The sequence below is a fragment of the Stenella coeruleoalba genome (assembly GCF_951394435.1).
Source record: "Stenella coeruleoalba genome assembly, chromosome: 2".
Classification (NCBI taxonomy): domain Eukaryota; kingdom Metazoa; phylum Chordata; class Mammalia; order Artiodactyla; family Delphinidae; genus Stenella; species Stenella coeruleoalba.
In genome coordinates, this window is record NC_137147.1 from 8111915 (window position 1) to 8135475 (window position 23561).

Sequence of the window (23561 nt, forward strand, 5' to 3'; positions counted from 1 at the left end):
ACCATATGTGCGTGGGTTTATCTCTGGGCTTTCTATCCTATTCCATTGATCTGTCTTTCTGTTTTTGTGCCAGTGCCATACTGTCTTGATTACTGTAGCTTTGTAGTATAGTCTGAAGTCAGGGAGCCTGATTACTCCAGCTCCGTTTTTTGTTCTCAAGATTGCTTTGGCTATTCGGGGTCTTCTGTATTCCCATACAAATTGTGAAATTTTTTGTTCTAGTTCTGTGAAAAATGCCAGTGGTAGTTTGATAGGGATTGCATTGAATCTGTAGATTGCTTTGGGTACTAGAGTCATTTTCCCAATGTTGATTCTTCCAATCCAAGAACATGGTATATCTCTCCATCTATTTGTATCATCTTTAATTTCTTTCATCAGTGTCTTATAATTTTCTGCATACAGGTCTTTTGTGTCCTTAAGTAGGTTTATTCCTAGATATTTTATTCTTTTTGTTGCAGTGGTAAATGGGAGTGTTTCCTTGATTTCACTTTCAGAGTTTTCATCATTAGTGTATAGGAATGCCAGAGATTTCTGTGCATTAATTTTGTATCCTGCTACTTTACCAAGTTGATTGATTAGCTCTAGTAGTTTTCTGGTAGCATCTTTAGGATTCTCTATGTATAGTATCATGTCATCTGCAAAGAGTGACAGCTTTACTTCTTCTTTTCCGATTTGGATTCCTTTTATTTCCTTTTCTTCTCTGATTGCTGTGGCTAAAAGTTCCAAAATCATGTTGAGTAAGAGCTGTGAGAGTGGGCAACCTTGTCTTCTTCCTGATCTTAGTGGAAATGCTTTCAGTTTTTCACCATTGAGGATGATGTTGGCTGTGGGTTTGTCATATATGGCCTTCATTATGTTGAGGAAAGTTCCCTCTATGCCTACTTTCTGCAGGGGTTTTTTTGTTTGTTTGTTTGTTTGTTTGTTTTCATTATGCGGGCCTCTCACTATTGTGGCCTCTCCCATTGCGGAGCACAGGCTCCGGACGCACAGGCTCAGCACCATGGCTCACAGGCCCAGCCGCTCCGCGGCATGTGGGATCTTCCCAGACCGGGGCACGAACCCATGTCCCCTGCATAGGCAGGCAGACTCTCAACCACTGCGCCACCGGGGAAGCCCATCTGCAGGGCTTTTATCATAAATGGGTGTTGAATTTTGTCGAAAGCTTTCTCTGCATCTATTGAGATGATCATATGTTTTTTCTCTTTCAATTTGTTAATAGTGTGTATCATGTTGATTGATTTGCATATCTTGAAGAATCCTTGCATTCGTGGAATAAACCCCACTTAATCATGGTGTATGATCCTTTTAATGTGCTGTTGGATTCTGTTTGCTAGTATTTTGTTGAGGATTTTTGCATCTATGTTCATCAGTGATATTGGCCTGTAGTTTTCTTTCTTTGTGACATCCTTGTCTGGTTTTGGTACCAAGGTGATGGTGGCCTCATAGAATCAGTTTGGGAGTGTTCCTCCCTCTGCTATATATTGGAAGAGTTTGAGAAGGATAGGTGTTAGCTCTTCTCTAAATGTTTGCTAGAATTCGCCTGTGAAGCCATCTGGTCCTGGGCTTTGGTTTGTTGGAAGATTTTTAATCACAGTTTCATTTTCAGTGCCTGTGATTGGTCATATTTTCTGTTTCTTTCTGATTCAGTCTCGGAAGGTTGTGCCTTTCTAAGAATTTGTCCATTTCTTCCAGGTTTTCCATTTTATTGGCATAGAGTTGCTTGTAGTAATCTCTCATGATCTTTTGTATTTCTGCAGTGTCAGTTGTTACTTCTCCTTTTTCATTTCTAATTCTATTGATTTGAGTCTTCTCCCTTTTTTTCTTGATGAGTCTGGCTAATGGTTTATCAACTTTGTTTACCTTCTCAAAGAACCAGCTTTTAGTTTTATTGATCTTTGCTATCGTTTCCTTCATTTCTTTTTCATTTATTTCTGATCTGATCTTTATGATTTTTTTTCTTCTGCTAACTTTGGGGTTTTTCTGTTCTTCTCTCTCTAATTGCCTTAGGTGCAAGGTTAGGTTGTTTATTCAAGATGTTTCCTGTTTCTTAAGGTAGGGTTGTGTTGCTATAAACTTCCCTCTTAGAACTGCTTTTGCTGCATCCCATAGGTTTTGGGTCGTCGTGTCTCCATTGTCATTTGTTTCTAGGTATTTTTTGATTTCCTGTTTGATTTCTTCAGTGATCACTTTGTTATTAAGTAGTGTATTGTTTAGCCTCCATGTGTTTGTATTTTTTACAGATCTTTTCCTGTAATTGATATCTAGTCTCATAGCGTTGTGGTCGGAAAAGATACTTGATACAATTTCAATTTTCTTAAATTTACCAAGGCTTGATTTGTGACCCAAGATATGACCTATCCTGGAGAATGTTCCATGAGCACTTGAGAAAAATGTGTATTCTGTTGTTTTTGGATGGAATGTCCTATAAATATCAATTAAGTCCATCTTGTTTAATGTATCATTTAAAGCTTGTGTTTCCTTATTTATTTTCATTTTGGATGACCTGTCCATTGGTGAAAGTGGGGTGTTAAAGTCCTCTACTATGATTGTGTTACGGTCGATTTCCCCTTTTATGGCTGTTAGTATTTGCCTTATGCATTGAGGTGCTCCTATGTTGGGTGCATAAATATTTACAATTGTTATATCTTCTTCTTGGATCGATCCCTTGATCATTATGTAGTGTCCTTCTTTGTCTCTTATAATAGTCTTTATTTTAAAGTCTCTTTTGTCTGATATGTGAATTGCTACTCCAGCTTTCTTTTGGTTTCCATTTGCATGGAATATCTTTTTCTATCCCCTTACTTTCAGTCTGTATGTGTCTCTAGGTCTGAAGTGGGTCTCTTGTAGACAGCATATATATGAGTCCTGTTTTTGTATCCATTCAGCCAATCTGTGTCTTTTGGTGGGAGCATTTAGTCCATTTACATTTAAGGTAATTAGCAATATGTATGTTCCTATTCCCATTTTCTTAATTGTTTTGGATTCGTTATTGTAGGTCCTTTCCTTCTCTTGTGTTTCTTGCCTATAGAAGTTCCTTTAGCATTTGTTGTAAAGCTGGTTTGGTGGTGCTGAACTCCCTCAGCTTTTGCTTGTCTGTAAAGGTTTTAATTTCTCCATCAAATCTGAATGAGATCCTTGCTGGGTAGAGTAATCTTGGTTGCAGGTTTTTCTCCTTCATCACTTTAAATATGTCCTGCCAGTCCCTTCTGGCTTGCAGAGTTTCTGCTGAAAGATCAGCTGTTAACCCTATGGGGATTCCCTTGTGTGTTATTTGTTGTTTTTCCCTTGCTGCTTTTAATATGTTTTCTTTGTATTTAATTTTTGACACTTTTATTAATATGTGTCTTGGCATATTTCTCCTTGGATTTATCCTGTATGGGACTCTCTGTGCTTTCTGGACTTGATTAACTATTTCCTTTCCCATATTAGGGAAGTTTTCAACTATAATCTCTTACAATATTTTCTCAGTCCCTTCTTTTTCTCTTCTTCTGGAACCCCTATGATTCGAATGTTGGTGCATTTAATGTTGTCCCAGAGGTCTCTGAGACTGTACTCAGTTCTTTTCATTCTTTTTTCTTTATTCTGCTCTGCAGTAGTTATTTCCACTATTTTATCTTCCAGGTCACTTATCCGTTCTTCTGCCTCAGTTATTCTGCTATTGATCCCATCTAGAGTATTTTAAATTTCATTTATTGTGTTGTTCATCGTTGCTTGTGTCATCTTTAGTTCTTCTAGGTCCTTGTTAAATGTTTCTTGCATTTTGTCTATTCTATTTCCAAGATTTTGGATCATCTTTACTATCATTATTCTGAATTCTTTTTCAAGTAGACTACGTATTTCCTCTTCATTTGTTAGGCCTGGTGGGTTTTTACCTTGTTCCTTCATCTGCTGTGTGTTTTTCTGTGTTCTCATTTTGCTTATCTTACTGTGTTTGGGGTCTTCTTTTTGCAGGCTGCAGGTTCGTAGTTCCCGTTGTTTTTGGTGTCTGTCCCCAGTGGCTAAAGTTGGTTCAGTGGGTTGTGTAGGCTTCCTGGTGGAGGGGACTAGTGCCTGTGTTCTGGTGGAAGAGGCTGGATCTTGTCTTTCTGGTGGGCAGGTCTACGTCTGGTGGTGTGGTTTGGGGTGTCTGTGATTATGATTATGATTTTAGGCAGTTGATTTTAGGCAGTCTGTCTGCTAATGGGTGGGGTTGTGTTCCTGTCTTGCTAGTTGTTTGGCATAGGGTGTCCAGCACTGTAGCTTGCTGGTCGTTGAGTGAAGCTGGGTGCTGTTGTTGAGATGGAGATCTCTGGGAGATTTTCGCCGTTTGATATTATGTGGAGCTGGGAGGTCTCTTGTGGACCAGAGTCCTGAAGTTGGCTCTCCCTCCTCAGAGCCACAGCACTGACTCCTTGCTGCAGCACCAAGAGCCTTTCATCCACACGGCTGTCTCAGGGCCTTGGCACAAACTGTTCTTGACTTGGAATGTCTCTGCTTGGCTTTTCCCAAAGCTGTCTCCTCATTTTCTTGACTTCAATTTCACCATCACCTCCTCAAAGTCATTTTCCCTGCTGGCTCCACCTCTCTACCCGGTCACCCCCATAGCCCCGAGATGTGGCACCCACACCTCACGCCTCTCTCAGGCCGTGTTCCGGTGGGTCAGTGGCAAGGCCGGCGTGGCGTCCACGTACTGCTCCAGCCCCCAAACGCTGGGTGCGTGTCCTGGCTCAGCCTGCCCCCAGAGAACAGAACTCTGAACGTTAGAAATTATTTTCTATAGGGTGTTCTGATTCCACTGGCAAGGTAATAATTATTGTAAATTAGAAGTTGACTTTATGGTTTTTTTTGCAACAACATATTGAGATATAATTCACATACCATGTAATTCACCCATTTAAAATATACATTTCAATGGTTTTTAGTATTCCATAGAGCTGTGTAACCATCATCATAGTCAACTTTAGAGCATTTTCATCAACCCCTCAGAAGAAGTCTGCATCTTTGAGCTATAAACCCCGAGCCCTGCAGTCCCCTCTGGCCTCAGGAAACCACTGATTTACTCTCTGTGTCTATGGATTTACATATTCTGGCTGTTTCGTATACATGGTTTCATACAATAGAAGGTCTTTTGTGATTGGCATCTTGGCATGATGTTTTCAAGGTTAATCCAAATGTATCAGTGTTTTATTCCTTTTTACTGCCAAGGAATTGGATATACCATATCTTAGTATACATTGATCAGTTGATGGGACTTTACATTCTTTATTTTCTCTTAAGTGGTGTTTCCTTTTGGTAACATACAGAATTTGCTCTTTGAGCACATTCCTTGTGTTACTTTGTGAATAGAAATGACATACTTGCACATTCTTAATGTTTATTAGATTTCCCTATTTAAATTTAACTTTTCTAGCATTTCAGATCTCAAATTTTTTTTTTTTTTAACTTGGATAGTCACTTATACCAACATTAGTAGAGGAGAGTGAATTATTAATGTCAAGCTGGTTCTTGGTCATTTTGCCTCCAGGGTATGTTATATTCAATGGAAGTACATGGATTTTTGTTTTGAGTTATAGAAGTTTGTGAATTAATTTCAAGTAATCATTTTGTTATCTTGTCACCTCATTGTGGATATAGGCATAGTGGATGGAGCAATTCCTTCTACAGAAACACGACTGCCCAGTTCAACCCGACCACATTGGTTAGAACCTACTATTTATTCCTCTGAAGAAGATGGCCTCAGTCGAGCTTCTTCAGATGGTGTTGGAGGAGACACTTTGAATATGCTCTCTGTTGCAGTTAAAATATTGTCTGATAAATCAGAGTCCAATACAAAGGTGTGTGTTTTGTACTTTTATACCATTAAATACTTGCTGCTGATTTGATTACTAGTTAATAAAAATGATTGCATAAATGTAACACATTTATTTTCTTAGAAACTTTTCAAGTTTTGAGCCAGAGGGTTATGTAGGTGATAAATATAATTCTTCGTGTTGCTCTGTAGGAATTTCTCATTGCTGTGGGACTGAAAGGAGCCACTCTCCAGCACAGAATGCTTCCTTCCGGGTTTAGCTGGCATGAGCAGGTAAGAGAGCTGTGATGTATATTTATTGATTTATTTTTTACTTTATGTTAACATATAATACACATAGTGAGAAGTTCACAAATCATAAATATTCAGTGCTCATCAAATTTCCATGAAATAAATACTCCTATATAAATACCACCTCTTATGTTAGGAAATAGAACATTATCACCACCCCAGAATGTAATTGATTTTTTACCTTAAAGTTTGGTCCTTAAACATCTCAAAGACAAAGTTATGTTTTATCATTAAAGGGAAGGGACCTATCGAGTGCCTGGCATAGAGGAGAATAAAGGAGTGTTGACTTGCACTTATAACTGTGTATTCTTTAAGTGCCGTAATTTCAGAATTATCCCCTAGGCCAACAATATACACTGAGGCATTTATAAGGAATTCTGTAATCAATTTCCGGTGTAATAACTGTATTTGGTTAATTACATTTTTTCAAAGGAAACTTTGGGTAAGAAGTTAACTCTTCTTTATATGAGAATGAAAACTAGCACACTGTGATTCTTGTTCATTTTCCTTAGAAAGAGAAACCTTTTCTTTGTGCTTGGAAAATAATAAATTATTTTAAACTTGAATGCTTTCAGAAACATTCTGAAACATAAAATATAGAGAGAGAGAGAATGAATGGAGCGGGGGGTAGAGAGATGGTTAGTCAACTGGCTGGCTGTAAGGGAGAGATTTAGCCTAACTTTTTTATTTAGATAGAAATATAGAGTAGATGTTGGTGAGAAGGACTGGTTTTCAGACAGATCTGGGTATAAATTAAGGAACAGGAACTTCTCCCAACAGTGGATTTTATAGAAAACCAGATGGAGAGTTTTAAACAGTCTTCGGCAAAATTTGTTTTTTTCAAAAGAATTATTCCAAGCAAAGTAATGTTGAAAGTATATTATACATACTTTGTTAGTTTCATAGGATATGATTTTTCCAAGATCTCTGTAGCATTGCAGTTGTTACACGGGCCTCTTCATTTCAAATTCTAGTTATGCAAATACTTTTTGAAATGAATTCCTTCAAATGATGATTTTCTTTTAACATTATGATTTTCCACTAAATGGTTGGTTTTTTTGTGAGCTATTTTATTTCATGTTGGTATTAAGGATATCATATCAAAACTTTTTTTTTCTTCTAAAGCAGGGCATTTTATATTTTTGTGATTATAGATTTTATACTTCTTGAATATTGCTGATGAACCTGTTCTGGGATACAATCCTCCAACTTCATTTACAACCTTTCATGTTCATCTCTGGAGCTGTGCACTTGATTATAGGTTAGTTCACAAATGGAGCAAAATACAGTTTTAGTCTTTAAAATATGTACTAAGTTTTGAGGAAAAATATGTAATTCAGTAGAGTTAAGGTTCAAAATGCTCTTTAAAGGGAGTTTCTTTTCTTTTGCAGCAGACTAATGTTCTCTTGTTTCTTTGTGGTAATAGGCCTCTTTATTTGCCAATCCGATCTCTTCTTACTGTTGAAACATTCAGCATTTCAAGTAGTGTTGCCTTGGATAAATCATCTTCTACTCTCAGGTACCGTGTTAAGCCTCTCTGTCTACTAAATGCAGCTGTTCAAAACATACTGACAGAGCTTTATCTCAACCCTTTGATTAAAGTCTCAATCTTTGTTAAAAGCAACATGCTTTTACTATTAGTCATGTTCCTTTATTCAAGTTTTCAGTTTTTCTTTCTCAGATGATTCGTCCCACCTCTTTAATTCATTACTGTATTTCATTTTTAGGGAGGAAATTAATTCTTGAGATTATTGGCTAACTTTTTAAAACATTTATATGTAAACTTCCCATAATACCTGATACACTTCATTTTCCTAATTTAAACCTTGTGAATTTGGGCATCTGTTAAAATTGCTGAAAATTTAAAATTGATTCGAGCAGATGATTTAATCTCATTTATGCCATTTAAATGTTTCTAGTACTCATAAACAGTGAGTTTTAAAGAAATGTTAGGGCTTACCTGGTGGTCCAGTGGTTAAGAATCTGCCTTCCAATGCAGGGGACATGGGTTCAATCCCTGGTCAGGGAACTAGGATCCCACATGCTGCGGGGCAGCTAAGCCCACACCACAGCTAGAGAGCCCACGTGCTCTGGAGCCTGCACACCACAACTAGAGAGAAGCCCACACACTGCAACGAAAGATGCCGCATTTTGCAGTTCCCGTGTGCCGCGACTAAGACCCAACACAGCCAAAGATAGATAAAAAAATAAATAAATATTACAAAAACAAAGAAATGTTAGGTGACATTTGTAAGTTAGAAACTGCATATGACTTTGATCATATTTATATCAGAAAGAATGGTACAGCTAAGTATATAGTGATCATGCAGCATATATTCAAGGTTAGTTTTTTAGATCTTGATTTTATCTTTTTTTTGCCCAGAATAATCTTGGATGAAGCTGCTTTACACCTGTCTGACAAGTGTAATACTGTCACTGTAAACCTGAATAGAGGTAAGAGTTAAAAAACAAAATCTGGGATAGATGAATCCTCTTTTATTTTTTGCATCTGAATATTTTTAAGCATTTTAATTCTAGAATAATGCCAGTGAACTAAGGATCTTATCAGTCTGAATATTGTAATACCAGTTTGTAATATCAATAACATTGGTGAAATGCATTAAATTATATATACTCTGGTTTATTTAATAGAAGGCAGATTTTGTTTCTAATTAAAAATAAAGTGAACTGTAGGATTTTTGTAGGATGAAACTATGTTTCCATTACATTATAAGTATTTGTACTACTACCTGCCATGAATTTTAAAGAAACACAAGTTTTATTAGGTGTTTGTTGGATAAGCATTTTTTGAAAGTTATACTCAGATATTTTATTAATTACTTAAAACAATTTTAGATTATGTTCGTGTGATGGATATGGGGCTTTTGGAATTAACCATAACTGCAGTGAAGTCTGATTCTGATGGAGAGCAAGTAAGTTATTAAAATAAATGGATATTTTTTAAGCCCTTTTTTTTTTATAGAAGAGACTAAAAACATACTGAACTTACTGTAAAATTATTTTTCCACTTACCTAATTTTAGTCAGAAATAGATAAAATATTTTAAAGTTAAGATTGAGTTATTATAAATGCATGTTTCCTGTGGCAAGACAAATTATCATATTATATTTTATTTAATGTAAACCGATGCAAACATTTTTTTCTCTTGTTTTGGTAGACATTTTTATCCTTTTTTCCGTGTCCTGTCCAGACTGAGCCGCACTTTGAATTACACTGTTCGAGTGACGTTGTCCATATTAGAACGTGCTCGGACTCTTGTGCTGCATTAATGAATCTCATTCAGTACATTGCAAGCTACGGGGACTTACATGTGGCTAACAAGGCGGACGTGAAGTCCGGAGCCCCGCAAAGAAAGATGAAGGTACAGCCGCCAGCCTCATTCATTAGAACTCACTCAACCCCTCCTCATTCCAGACATGCAAGTGACCTGTACATTGGCGAGGTCTTCTTGACAGTCATAGGGTAGAAAGGCAACTTTGAATAATCATCTATCTATTCTTACTTTCAGGGTGATGGGGTCTAGAAAGGTGATTCCATGGACCTTTTTGGAAAACCATTCTACTGTTTGATGCTCTCAGTTTCAGAACATTAATATTCTCAACCAACATACATTTTCCCAGACTTAAGTTATTTTCATATGTCCTCAGGGAAGAAAGAAAACATTTATCATGTGAGAGTCTGTTATATGCAAGTTGTATGTAAAAATGCTATGAGAAGGTGGCAGGAATTAGTATTATTACCAGAAGACTTATTTATATGACATTATCTTTCATATTTGTTATCTACAATTCTATCCAGTTTTCAGTATACTTTCTCATATGTGATTTCCTCTTACCCAGTGCAGTTGAGAGGTTAAAGGTTATCATCTCTGTTTAGTAGATGAATAAGACCCAGAGAATTTAGGTAATTTGCCCTAATTAGTAGCAGCAACAATATGCAGGTATTTGGATTTCCAGTTCATTGCTTTCTTATGCCCCCAGCTGTCACCTCTCTGCCCTCTCATATGTCCAGATAGAACAATGTCCAGTTTGTTTAGCATTTACTTTTTATCAGTCTTTTTATTCTTCTTCATGGCCTCTTCTGTGAACAGAATTCTCAGTCCCCTTAGGTCAATGGATCCTTCAGTAAGGGTCTGACAGGCCTTGCATTATCTTTCGTTCACGCTGATCTTACACCTCATTTGTGTTACGCTTCTGTTTTTGTTTCCTTGCTCCTGCTGTATTCTCCCTGATAATGAAGTGATTTATGATACTCTCTCTCTACTGTTTCTTCTCTTTTATTCTCCAGTTTATTAAAAGTTATTTTAAATTATCCCTTTCAAATAAGATCTTTCCATTTTAGAGTCATGCTGACATTTTATTTATTTATTTTTTATTATTATTATTTTTTTGCGGTACGAGGGCCTCTCACTGTTGTGGTCTCTCCCGTTGCGGAGCACAGGCTCCAGACGCGCAGGCTCAGTGGCATGTGGGATCCTCCCCGACCGGGGCACGAACCCGCGTCCACCGCATCGGCAGGCGGACTCCCAACCACTGCACCACCAGGGAAGCCCCATGCTGACATTTTAAAAGCATGGTTTGGATTTAATGAATCCACGATTCACTAACAAAAATGGTTAAGCATCAATGTTGGAATTGAACTCCACAAATCACCTTTTAGTAGATTTCCCCTCTCACGTGTACCTGCTACTGTCTTTAGGTGTCTATTCGTTCCAAGAAATGAGGCTCTGCCTACAGTGGCTTTGTCTCAGAGGGTGGTCATGGCAGCCATCAGGTTTGAGCAGATCGGACTCTTTACAGAGAGACCCCCCTCTCCCCCAGCTTCACTGCAGTGTTTTTCACCTTCCTTCTTTTCGAATGTATTACGTCTTCAAGATTCAGTTCACTGTGTCGGCTTTGAGATGATAACACATTTATTTCTATTTACCTGTAGTTGTTGGGGTGAAAATACTAAAGACTTAAAATGAAAATGTAACACCTGCTGAGAGAATATAGAAAAATGAATGTGTTCCTGTTTTTGATGTTTTTGTGAAATGTAGTATATTTCTAGGACAAAATAAACGTTGAGTAATTTGCTTTTTAGATCATTTTCAAGTTGATTTTAATTAGGGTTTTTGGCTGTAGGTAGATTCCGCTGGTCGGTCATCCTCACGTGGTCCAGTGCTTCCTGAAGCAGATCAACAAATATTACGAGATTTGATGAGTGACGCTATGGAGGAAATTGACACACAAGAGGCTGCTGCGTCTGTAAAACCACAGTCTAATGGTGAGACAGACCAGGACTTCTTCCTGGGAGCTGTGATGTTGTAGTTGAGGCTGACATTGTTTGTGTTCTTACAGAGTCCTCAGTAAGCAGCTTACTAAGGAAAAGACAGGTCTGAGTTTTGGTGGGTATTTATTAGTCAGCTTGTGTTCATTCAATGTTTAGTAGATAAATAATACTGGCCAGAGTGTTGGGGGGCGGCGACAGATAAAGTGGAAGGCAAGGCTTATGTAGCTGGTAGCTCGTGGTCTAGTGCAGCAAACTGGCCCTGAACCAGACTGAGGCTAGTGCTTAGAACCATCCAGAGGTGATATAAGAAGACACTTCAGAATGTAGTGTACACTCTAATCACTGGTCGGAAAGGATTTGGAATCCCTTCATTAGACTTCAGTGAAAATGAGATGAGTTGGCTTTTAAAAAGTGTGTGGGACCTAGGCGTGTGGAGGGGAGAGAGAAGATAATCTTGGCTAGGTCACTAACATCAACAGAGGCCCAGAGGCGTGTATGAGCCTTAATGATCTAGTAACTCAGGCTGTTAATACTGGAACAAAAGTTCCCTTCTTGTCGAAAAGAATTAGGCAGTAATGTTAGATAAGCAGGGAGGAACCAGACAGTGAGAGAGCTTTACAGCCAAGTGGAAGCATCTAAGTATTTTGAAGTATCTATCTAAAAATATTTTTTTTCTAATTGGCTGAACATAGCTATTTCTATATGTTGTGAGATCTTGATTTTTAAAAATTATTTCATAGTGTTATAGAAGTTTAGCATTCAGTGTTGCTTTCATTCTAATTTAGAATAACTTAGAGCTCAGGAAGCAAATGGGAACTTTTAGCTCCCTGTGTACTAACATTATTTGTAATAAACGTTAGCAGCTAACCTACTCATGTGGGAAAGAATGTTTAATGAATATTTACCGAGCAGCTTCAACACACAGGACTCTGTACTGTACACTGAGCACTTACAAGGATGAGTGGGTTCAAAGTACTGCCACAGGAGAATGTCTAGTCTGAGAGCCTTCCGGGCTAAGATGTCACCGCATTCATCGTAGTATTCTTAGTTCAAATCACAGGGTTTGGTTTGGATGAATGAATGGAGAAAGAATTAGTGAATCTGTGGAATTCCCTGGCAGTCCCGTGGTTAGGACTCCATGCTTCCACCACAGGGGGCATGGGTTTGATCCCCAGTGGGAGGAACTAAGATCCCGCATACTATGCAGTGCGGCCACAAAAAAAGAAAAGAAAAGAATGAGTGAATCTAATATATAATATAAATGTATAAAAAAAATATGTTCACATACAGATTTTTGCACACATGCAGCCTTTTGTGAACTTCATATTGTGAGAGCTACCTGAGAACAGGTGTCCCATTTGGGTATCCAGTGCCCCCAAGGAGTCTTTTTATTGCTTGGACTCATTCCCTGGCCTAAGACATGCTTGGCAACTGTTTCCCCCACCCCTTCCCCGAGCAGAGATTTCCTATAGTTTTAGGTGAGACGCTGCTACATGTAACTATTTCCCCTCTCCTTGCCATATTGTCCAAGGAGTTTCTTCTAGAACTCCACCTACAGCACATAATTGTCAATATGAAATGCTGGCTAAAATGGAACTCCAGTCCTCACTAACTAGCTGCTGCTGAATTCCTGAATTTCTTTGACACTGAATAACTAAGAGGAGACTGTCTGTAACTTTATGAGTCCATCATTTACTGTTTCTTAGAAAACTTCATACTTACTAGTCTTTTTATTAGTAGTCAGAAGGTTATTGTAAGAAATAAGTGAGATACTGTTTTTTAAAAATTTTTGGCTGTGTTGGGTCTTCGTTGCCGCGTGCAGGCTTTCTCTGGTTGTGGCGAGCGGAGGCTACTCTTTGCTGCGGTGCGCGGGCTTCTCGTTGCGTTGGCTTCTCTTGTTGCAGAGCACGGGCTCTAGGTGCGCGGGCTTCCTTGGTTGCAGCACGCGGGCTCAGTAGTTGCGGCACGTGGGCCCTAGTGTGCATGAGCTTCAGTAGTTGCAGTGCAGGGGCTCAGTAGTTGTGGTGCACAGGCTTAGTTGCTCCATGGCATGTGGGATCTTCCTGGACCACGGATTGAACCTGTGTCCCCTGCATTGGCAGGTGGATTTTTACCACTGTGCCACGAGGGAAGTCCTAAAATGCTTCATAAATGTTATTGTTGTTGATGTTTAAAATATGCCAAAATTGAATGTTGTAATCTTTTCACCTAGGTGTTTTGGATGAAAAATCTCAAATTCAGGAGCCATGTTGTTCAGACCTCTTCCTGTTTCCTGATGAGAGTGGAAACGTGTCCCAGGAGCCTGGACCCACTTACGCCTCATTCACACACCACTTGATGAGTGATGCGGTGACAGGCGTGCCCACAGAAAATGACGACTTTTGCATTCTCTTTGCACCAAGAGCAACCATTCAGGTAATAAATTGATGATATAATTAATGTCTTAAAATAGTGTTATAAATTGAATTGACCAAAGGGCACCTGAAAAGATTCTTTAGGTTTTGTTAACTCTTTACAGTTCAGAATTACTTCCTTTTGTAATTTACTCTTGAGACTTTGTAAATGTTTGTTATACTTTACTCTTTTTATGAACATCTCTCAGAGACTCTCTACTTGCAAAGTCTCCTGCATTGTTTATTGAACTACAGAGTAAGTATGTAGTAAGATACCTCTTCAGGGTTGTGAAATTAAATGGCAGAAAGGAGTTCTGTACAGAGTTGTTAACACCAGAATTGGGAAAGATAAGATGTGATTTGTGAGAAGGCTAATGCTTGGTTAATGTATATATAATTTCCTTTTTAGAATCATGCTCACATTGAAAAAGCATGGTCTGGATTTAATGAATCCACAGTTCACTAAACAAAATGGTAAAGCATTGAATCTGTACCTTTTTATTGTCAAACGAGTAGCAAAAGCCAAATCGTAGACTATAAAAAATTCTTATGGAGTGATTCACATAGAAGAGAGAGTTCATTTTATTGTTAATAAAGCAGAGTATCTTATGCGGTGATTATCGTCAGTATTTATTATTCCACTATATATTGAAATTATTAGAAAGAATGCAGAATCAAATCCCCTTGAGATGCGCACCATAATCAGTGGTTTCTACTTAAATAAGAGAGTATGTGTCACCTCTTCCTTTGTCTTAGGAGAAGGAAGAAGAACCAGTTGTAAAAATAATGGTTGATGATGCGATTGTGATAAGAGATAATTATTTTAGTCTGCCTGTTAAGAAGACAGATACGAGCAAAGCCCCGTTACACTTTCCTATTCCTGAAATTCGGTACCTGGTTAAAGAAGTCTCTCTTGTCTGGCATCTTTTTGGAGGAAAAGATTTTGGAACAGCCCCTCCTGCTTCTCCAGCTAAAAGTTATATGTAAGTTAATTTCTACATAAGTTTATTTGGCGGACCAATATACTCTCTTTGTTGTGGCGCACGGGCTTCTCTAGTTGTGGCGCGTGGGCTTAGTAGTTGTGGCACAAGGGCTTTGTTGCCCCGCAGCGTGTGGGATCTTAGTTCCCCGACCAGGGATCGAACTCGCGTCCCCTGCATTGGAAGGTGGATTCTTTTTTTTTTTTTTTTTTTTTTTGCGGTACGTGGGCCTCTCACTGTTGTGGCCTCTCCCGTTGCGGAGCACAGGCTCCGGACGCGCAGGCTCAGCGGCCATGGCTCACGGGCCCAGCCACTCCGCAGCATGTGGGATCTTCCCGGACCGGGGCACGAACCCATGTCCCCTGCATCGGCAGGCGGACTCTCAACCACTGCGCCACCAGGGAAGCCCATGGAAGGCGGATTCTTAACCACTGGACCACCAGACCAATATATTCTTTTCGCTAAAAATACATAGAATTTATCCTTTTAAGAATTATTAATAAGTAATATTAAAAACTGTAATTTAAATGTTACTCTTTTAATGTTAAAGTTTTGCATTTGAAAACTTGTTTGCATTCTTTGTATTTTTTTCCTAAAATATGATGACCTAAGGCATTTCCATTCAGCAAAATTTTTCGGGTACCTACCATGTGCCAGAGCCTGTGTTAGAGGCACGTTCATTAAAATGAATACGACCCAGACCCTGTCCTAAGTTCAGAAGGGAGAGAGAGTTACGTGAGCCAGTGAGGGCAATGAAGTGAAGTGTGTGCGTCAGGAGGTGGGGACCACGCGTGCCCCTGATTCTCTAGCACCCAGCAGGGTGCCCAGCACAGAGTGGATGCTGCTGAAGTACCTGCTAATGAGTGCCTTATTCCATGGTTCTAGAAGGGAACTGGATGGAAAGAGGAGGCAGAGACTAAGGGTAAACACTCTCAGTGGGGTGGGGAGGGTCAGGAAAGGCTTCACGGGGTAGGAACCTTTGGCATAGCATTGTAATGACTTTTTCTATTTAAAAGTGCTTTTAAAAAAACTTATAACTTTACTATAATTCTTTTCCATGTTAATTGGAATTTCTAGGACTTGTCCTCTGACTCACAGGGGTTTCTGAAGTAATAAGGAACTTACACGGAGGTCTCATTTCTAAGTCTATCTTGTGATATGCACACCAACATCATAGTTAGCGTTTTCTGTAGTTTTAAATATTTAGCAAGTAGATGATTGCTGTAACGGCAGTAATAACATTTATGTTCTCAGTGTCTCCAAGAGATAAAAGATGCGGTTTTGATTTATAGCAATACAGTTTGTGGCAGTGTTTTGCTAGTTCTGTAATCTTTTCTTTTTTCATCCTGTTATTTTTTCTGGTGTCATTCATTGCCTTTCTTTGACTATTCCTTTAACAAAAGGTTTTATTTTTCATTTATAGTAGTCCCCACAGCTCACCTTCTCACACACCTGCAAGACATGGACGTAATGTGGTATGTGGGGGAAAAGGAAGAAACCATGACTTTTTAATGGAAATACAATTAAGCAAGGTAATGTGACATTTTGAAAGGAAAAATCCACCGAAGTAGGAGCATTAGTGGGTGTTCTTTGGTTACTCCCTGTCCCCTCCCCCATGTGGTCTTGGGGTGTAAGAGGAAAAGTGCAGGGATCTTGTATAGAAACTCTTGCCTCTTTTTCTTTCTCAAATACTCTAAGAAAATTTAGGGTTTTTGTTTTTGTTTTCCCAGGCTACCCCTAGAGCAGTGTCTCGCAGAGTTGAACAAGCATCAGAATCCCCTTGAGGGCTTGTTAAAACACAGGTTGCTGGGCCCCAGAGTTCTTGATTCAGTAGGTCTGAGGTAGGGCCCATGAATTTGCATTTTTAATGAGTTCCCAGGTGATTGTGATACCACTTTACCCAGGACTGTGCTTGGGGAACCACTGCGCTGGAGCCTGTCTCTGGGAAGGCCTGCCATTGGATAGCACACAGGTCTCAGGTCCTTTGTGAGCATCTAGAGACCAGGAGCCCAGGCTGCCAGTGCCATTGATGCAGTTAATTCTGTCAGCTTGTCTGGGATTGTGCCAAGGGTCGAATATTAGGGCGCTTATCATAGAAACAGTGCAGTGATGACAGCTCCATATACTAAATTGTATCCTTGCGCCCTTTTGGAACTTGAACCTTGCCTCCAAGCAGTTTCATAGGTATGCAAGATAATAATTTTATGACTTATGCCTATTGAGCGTTTTGCTTGAAAAGGATAGGGATTTTACCAAGGTCAAATAAGAAATGTCAGTCAGGCTTTTCCTTGTATGGTCCTGAACACGTGGATTAATAAATAAATACGTGAACAAATGTAGGAATGTTATGCTGTTCTCTGAAAGTGGAATCGAAAGCTGAGAATTCAAAGAAAATGAGTGATGTGTTACATTTTAAAGAGAAAATCTGATTTAAATAAAATGTAGAGATTGTTCTGTGTTCTTTCTCTTCTGTAAAGGTGAAGTTTCAGCACGAGGTCTACCCCCCATGCAAACCAGAATGCGATTCTAGCCTCTTGGAACACCCGGTCTCCCGGCAGGTGTTCATCGTGCAGGATCTTGAAATTCGAGATCGTCTGGCAACATCACAGATGAATAAGTTTTTGTACCTGTATTGCAGTAAAGAAATGCCTCGAAAAGCTCATTCCAACATGGTAAGATTTAAAACTTCATATATTTTGTTGTTGTATTAGTTTCAGAAAAGTATTTTTATTGTATCTAACTGCAGAAGATTTATTTTAGATTAGGGAAAATTATGGGATTTTTTTTCTCATTTTTATATGAAAATCCCTTTTAAATACGCTGCTTAAAGTTTTATGTTTTAAAAATTATTTTGCATGTTGTTTCTATAATTGCCAATATATCAATACCTGAGGAAAACCAGAAGTCCATAGTGATCTACACAAAACACTTACACAAGGAATTCCCTGGCGGTCCGGTGGTTAGGACTCCATGCTCTCACTGCCAAGGGCCCTGGTTCGATCCCTGGTTGGGGAGCTAAGATCCCACAAGCCACGCGGCATGGCCAAAAAAACAAAACACTTAACACGAAATATTTAAACGAAATTGTTGGCAGTATTCCACATTTCTAACTTTTAAATTTTCTTAGAATAGAAATGATCAGCTCAGGACTTGCAGAAGAAGACGTCACAGAAGTTGTCTCTGGAGTGTGGGTCTATGGATTAGCTACTGGGGCTTAGCAAACTTCTTTGAGACGCGAGTACAACATTATCATTTGCGTTTTTTCCTCTAAAGAGAATTTATATCTTTCATCAGATTCTTTAAAGAGTGTGTGACCCAAAAAAGTTAGATTCAGGATTCTAAGGGAAGAGGGTAAACAGTTCCAGTTTTTGTTCTGATATACGGACTAGATACAGGATTTTTTTTCCTCTTTTTTGCTTTTCTTTTTTTTTAATGAAAACAAGGTCATATTATCACTAGGGAAAAAATGTGTTTGTCTGTCTCATCTCGTAGCTGACAGTGAAAGCATTACATGTGCGCCCGGAGTCTGGCAGGTCACCACAGGAATGCTGCCTCAGAGTGTCACTAATGCCACTTCGCCTCAATATTGACCAGGTTTGTATTACAAGCATAAGGCATGGAATTATGTTTAAATATATATCCCACATTCAGAGTAAGAGATTTAATTTAGTAGAATTATGTTTATTATTATTTAACTTTTATGGAAGTTGCATAATTAAAACAGACTTCTGCTGGTAAAGAATAGGGCAAATTCATTAGCTGTTTGGAATCTGAATTATTAGTGAATAAACGTTATTAGATTTTGTCCTCCAGTTTCCTGCGCACTGTCTACGTGACATAGCGCTTAATACCTGCTTCTCATGTTCTCTGATCTTTACATACGTACTCCTAATGCAGATATACAGGTATTTTCAGAGGATGAAGGGACTCCTCGATATACACTACTGAAAGATACAGGGGATTGTAATCACAGCATCTGGAAGAGAATTCCCTGCCCTGGGCACAATGACAAATTAGTAAATTGGCACTTGAACAGGTCACAAACAAAGCAGAGATTTATGGAAAGAGGTAAAGAAATCCACTTTCCTATATCCTAGCAAGCACCCCATCAAATGATCCTGGGTTTTGCCTTCCCAGAGAACTGTTTAAAGCATAGTTGGTGTTTTACAAGCTTTGTTCGGTGTATGAAGGTGTGATACTTGGTAGTAGTGCAGTGTAGTGAAGAGTGTGGGTTTAGAGTCAGACCTGGGCTTAAATCTCAGTTCTCTTTTACTAACTGTGTGGCTTTTGGTAGGTAACTTAATTTCCCCAAGCCTCAGTTTCTTCACTGGTAAAATGGAAAAAGTAATAGTACATGTAGCGTCATTTTTTTTAAAATGAGGATTAAAGGAGACTGGTGTATGTAAAACATTTAGCTTGGTGCCTGGCACACACTGTTAGCGAGCAGAAGTGTTAGCAGTTATTATTAACTGAAGCATATAACAACTACAGAAAATAAGTGGAGTTTTTATAATAATCTGCTTTTGAAATAGCAAAACCCTCCCCTTATACCTTACATATTGGTGTGAGCTCAGGTTTGGAAGTGGAGTATATGTGGGGTGGTATTATTTGTTTGATTAAATAACATTGATTGAATAATGTCAATTCATTATTTAAATAAGTAATAGATGTATCAGGGATAATCTAAAGTAATGTTTATATTGTAAACAAAATATAGGAATATCTCAGAGAAGATGTGTTGTGAAGCACAGAAGTTTAGCACAACTTTATGTTAATATTTGTAGCTTCTGAGCTGGGTCAGTCTTGCCAGTGAGTATTTTAGATTTATGTTTTCTCATTATGAGAAGAATATCTTTTGAAACCCATATTTTAATTTAATTTATCCATATTGGCCTAGTAGGAATATGATGAAGTATTTATGGGAAATTTGATCTGTGAAAATCACCAGTGTGAGCAAGAATTTGAGATTTATCTTTATGGCATGACTTTACCAGACTTATCAAGCCCAGTTTTCTTTAATAGACCTTTTCTTTAATATTGAGCTTAATTTCTTCTTTAGAACTATAAAGCATTATGATTTTAAAATGGAGGAATATTAACCTTAGCAAAAACAATCAGAGAAATAAATGTTATGACTAAACTGAGAAGGAATGGGAAATAATTCCCCAAGGTATGGGATCGAGGGAAACAAAGCCATGCTGCAAATACGTATGCCTTAACTAGGAATATTATGATACAAAAGAGTCCTTTCTAGTTTGTGTCTTCTAAGATTGACATACCATACCAAATGGTCATCTGAATAGGAAGCCAAATATTTGTGTTCTTTAGTTTTTCTTTTGAAAACATATCAGTTGATGAATGAGAATGCTTTGAGTAATGTTTTTCTTACCAAGCATATCTCTGACTTTATCTTCACTGGATCATAGACAGTAAGTATGAAAGCAATGTGTTGCTTTCTCTTGTTTCTAAGAAGCTGCATTGCTGTTGAAAGTCGGTGCAGTTGCTTGTGAAGCGCAGCGTACCTGTAGGGCAGGCAGGACACTAGGCAGATGGAGTGATTGCCATGTAGGGAGCTAAGTAGATGATGGAGGTTGTGTAACTAGGCGATTTGAGATCCGAAATCTGAAGGGGCCAGATTTCCTGGTCTGATGTTCATTTTAGTATTGAACTACCTGGAAATCTGTGTAGGAAAATATGTTAATTCCAAATCATTTGCTGAATGCCACCCTTGTCCCAGGTCTGAAGTAGGATGCTGGGAATACAAAGAGGAAGAAACATCCCATCCTCAGAGATCTCTGTTTAGTGGGGGAGACAAAGAGACAAATGACTTTAACACCCTGTGATGAAGATAGGCATGAAGATGTGTCCCACCAGAAGAGGGCTCCTAAGCCGGGCTGGGAGTTTGGAAGATGAGGGGTGAGCAGTAAAGGCTTTCTGGAGGAGATGACAATCGAGCTGGGTCTTAAGGGTCATAATAAAAATTATGAATTTTTGTAAAGGCATTGAGAGCCTAATTCAGGTTGTGAGATGCAATGTGAGGCCGTTGGGTAGGACAGGTGCTTGGCTGAGGTTGGAAGTGATGAACATGTAGCAGTACCAGTTGGCATGTTTGTGATTCTTTTCAGCATCACCTGAGCATGACATTGAAAGCATTTCTTTCAATACCTTAAGTCATATCACACTGTTAATATCCTTTACCATGGGACCTTAAAGCTAGAAATAACTATTTTATAGTGAAGTTTTAACAAAAATAATAAACCATATTTTTTAAAGTTAAAAATTGATTTTATTGAAGTATTATTTGCATATAATAAAATGCAGAGATTTTAGGTGTACAGTTTGAGCTTGACAAATATTTCTTGTTTTGGCTCTTAATGAATAAAGCTGCTATGAAATCTGTGTACAAGTCTTTTATGGACATAAGTTTTCAGTTTTCCTGGGTAATTATACACCGAATGTCTGGGTCATAGAGTAGATGTGTGTTTACCATCATAAGAAGCCGCCGAATAGTTCTCCACAGTGGTTGTACCATTGTAGGCTCCCATCGGGAACAGATGAGGGCAGCAGCTGCTTCACGCTCTGACCAAACTTGGTGTTGTCTTTTTAATTTTCGCTACCTTACTTGGTGTTCATTTTGGTTTTAATTTGGATTTCCCTGATGACTAATGATGCTGAGCATCTTTTCGTGAGCTTATTTGACATTTGTATATCTTCTTTTTTTGAAGTGTGTGTCTTTCTAGTTTTTTTTTTAAGTGATTTTTTAAAATTTTAGTTATTTATCTTTGGCTCTGTTGGGTCTTCGTTGCTGCGTGTGGGCTTTCTAGTTGCGGCGAGCGGGGGCTACTCTTTGTTGCCATGCGCGGGCTTCTCTTTTTGGTGGCTTGTCTTGTTGGGGAACACGGACTCTAGGTGTGCGGGCTTCAGCATTTGTGGCTCGCGGGCTCTAGAGCGCAGGCTCAGTAGTTGTGGCGCACGGGCTTAGTTCCTCCGCAGCACGAGGGATCTTCCTGGACCAGGGATCAACTCATGTCCTCTGCATTGGCAGGCAGATTCTTAACCACTGCACCACCAGGGAAATCCCTGTGTCTTTCTAGTTTTAGAGTTAGGTTGTTTGTCTTATTGAGTTGTAAAGAGTTCAGCATAAATACCAAAATTAAAAATTTAGAGAACATTTTGAAAAGCTGATGATCAGTATCCCTTTGTCTGTTGTTTGTAGTAAAAATGTGTAAAAACCACTGTCTCTTTAGTCTTCCCTTTTTTTAAATAAGGGCACATTTATACCTGGAATTTTCTCTTTGTTTTTTTTTTGGAGGCAAAACATTCATAGTATTAAAATATCGCCATCTGGTGGCCAAAGGATAACATTTTATATACTATTAACTGTCAACATGTAATATTGGATATATGTAAATATACACATATATAGTGATTTATAATAAATGTATGTAGTGTAAATAATATATAAATATATACTTAAATACGTATGTGTAAAGCATAATAATATAGTGAACAATTCATGAACTTACTCCCCAACTGCAGATCCAGAATATTTCTAATACTGTTGAAACCGCCTGTTTGTTCTTCAGTCCTAGCCCTCAGTCTCCCATATGCCATGTTATCTAGAAAAATACCTTTCTAACTTCCATCATTTATACTTCTGACAAGTGTGATCAGTAGTAGATCGGATCCTTTGGAATTGCCAGTCAGGCACTTGGTGCGCTGCCACTTACTGTGACCCTGTATTTCACTTTCGCATTGCGGTTTGGTACAATATTAACGTTTTATATTAATTAAAGTTTTTTAAAATGGGAGGGAAGAGTAAGAAAGAACAGGCTCTGGTATTTAATTTTCATATTCTCCAAAATGGATTTGTCAGTCTCAGTAAGGCTTAATGAAGCTGCTAATAATGGGCAAATGTGGCTTGCATACACAGCACCAAGAATGGTCCATACCATAGAATTTCAGAAAAGACCACACTGATTGGGTGATTTTATTTATTTTCAATTTTTATTTTGAATATCATGTCTAATGAAGAAAATGTTTAAGGCAACATAACATAGTGGTAAAGGCAGAAATAAGACATTAAGAACTTTTAAGGCACATCTGAGTATCCAGTACATGCTAGCTGCTGTTATTGTTTAGTAATATCACTGCTACCAATTCAGAGTGAGAACTAATGCCAAATTAAGAATGAGACTACTATATTTCTAAGAAAACCAAAATGTACTTTGATTTAGAAATAGCAGTTTAATTTCTAACTTATCTGTCGTAATTTCTGCATCTATAAATTAATTTTCTCCGAGTTGTGAGAATTAACAAGGAAGTGTATGTGTGTGTGTGTGTGTGTGTGTGTGTTTATGTGTGAGAGAGAGGGAGAGATTGAGAATAGGAACAGTGCTTGACACAGAGTAGGGACTGAATAAATTATAGCTGTATATGAACAATGAGTGAAATACAAGACTTCAAGACACTTCGTTTCATAGTTTTAGAGCCCTTTAGATATAATGACATCTTTCCATTTTAGGATGCCTTGTTCTTCCTGAAGGATTTCTTCACAAGTGTTTCCACAGAAGTAGAGCTTCTCATGGCTCCAGATCCAGAAGGTATTAAATATGTAGAGTTTGAAAAAGTCTATAACAAGTACTTGGATTGAGTTTGATTGTTATGAGGCCTTTTTGAGAATGTACTTACAAATCTTTATTCTCATTTATATAAATGTGTTCTGTGCTCATTTTTGTTAAGTTGTACAAATGTAGTTTATGTAAAAGTACAGGAGTCCCCCCTTATCCTCCAGAAGTACCTTCCAGGACCCCCAGT

General features: G+C 38.4%; 1 protein-coding gene across 5 annotated transcripts in view; it reads left to right on the forward strand.

The window, feature by feature from the left end:
* Positions 1–23561, forward strand: part of ATG2B (autophagy related 2B) — a 78662-nt gene that overhangs the window by 39065 nt on the left and 16036 nt on the right. For 4 of the 5 annotated variants that reach the window (XR_013827345.1, XM_079915017.1, XM_079915018.1 and 1 more), the window contains exons 22-35: positions 5614–5813; positions 5981–6061; positions 7234–7340; positions 7506–7598; positions 8463–8533; positions 8936–9012; positions 9258–9461; positions 11224–11365; positions 13584–13786; positions 14521–14747; positions 16168–16276; positions 17222–17416; positions 18237–18338; positions 23269–23347. Coding sequence is in view for 4 of the 5 variants with exons in the window: in XM_079915017.1 (XP_079771143.1) it covers positions 5614–5813; positions 5981–6061; positions 7234–7340; positions 7506–7598; positions 8463–8533; positions 8936–9012; positions 9258–9461; positions 11224–11365; positions 13584–13786; positions 14521–14747; positions 16168–16276; positions 17222–17416; positions 18237–18338; positions 23269–23347 (1890 nt within the window). In the remaining variant the exon portion in view is untranslated. The remainder of the gene's footprint in view (positions 1–5613; positions 5814–5980; positions 6062–7233; positions 7341–7505; positions 7599–8462; positions 8534–8935; positions 9013–9257; positions 9462–11223; positions 11366–13583; positions 13787–14520; positions 14748–16167; positions 16277–17221; positions 17417–18236; positions 18339–23268; positions 23348–23561) is intronic. The other variant, XM_079915019.1, reaches the window with a different exon arrangement.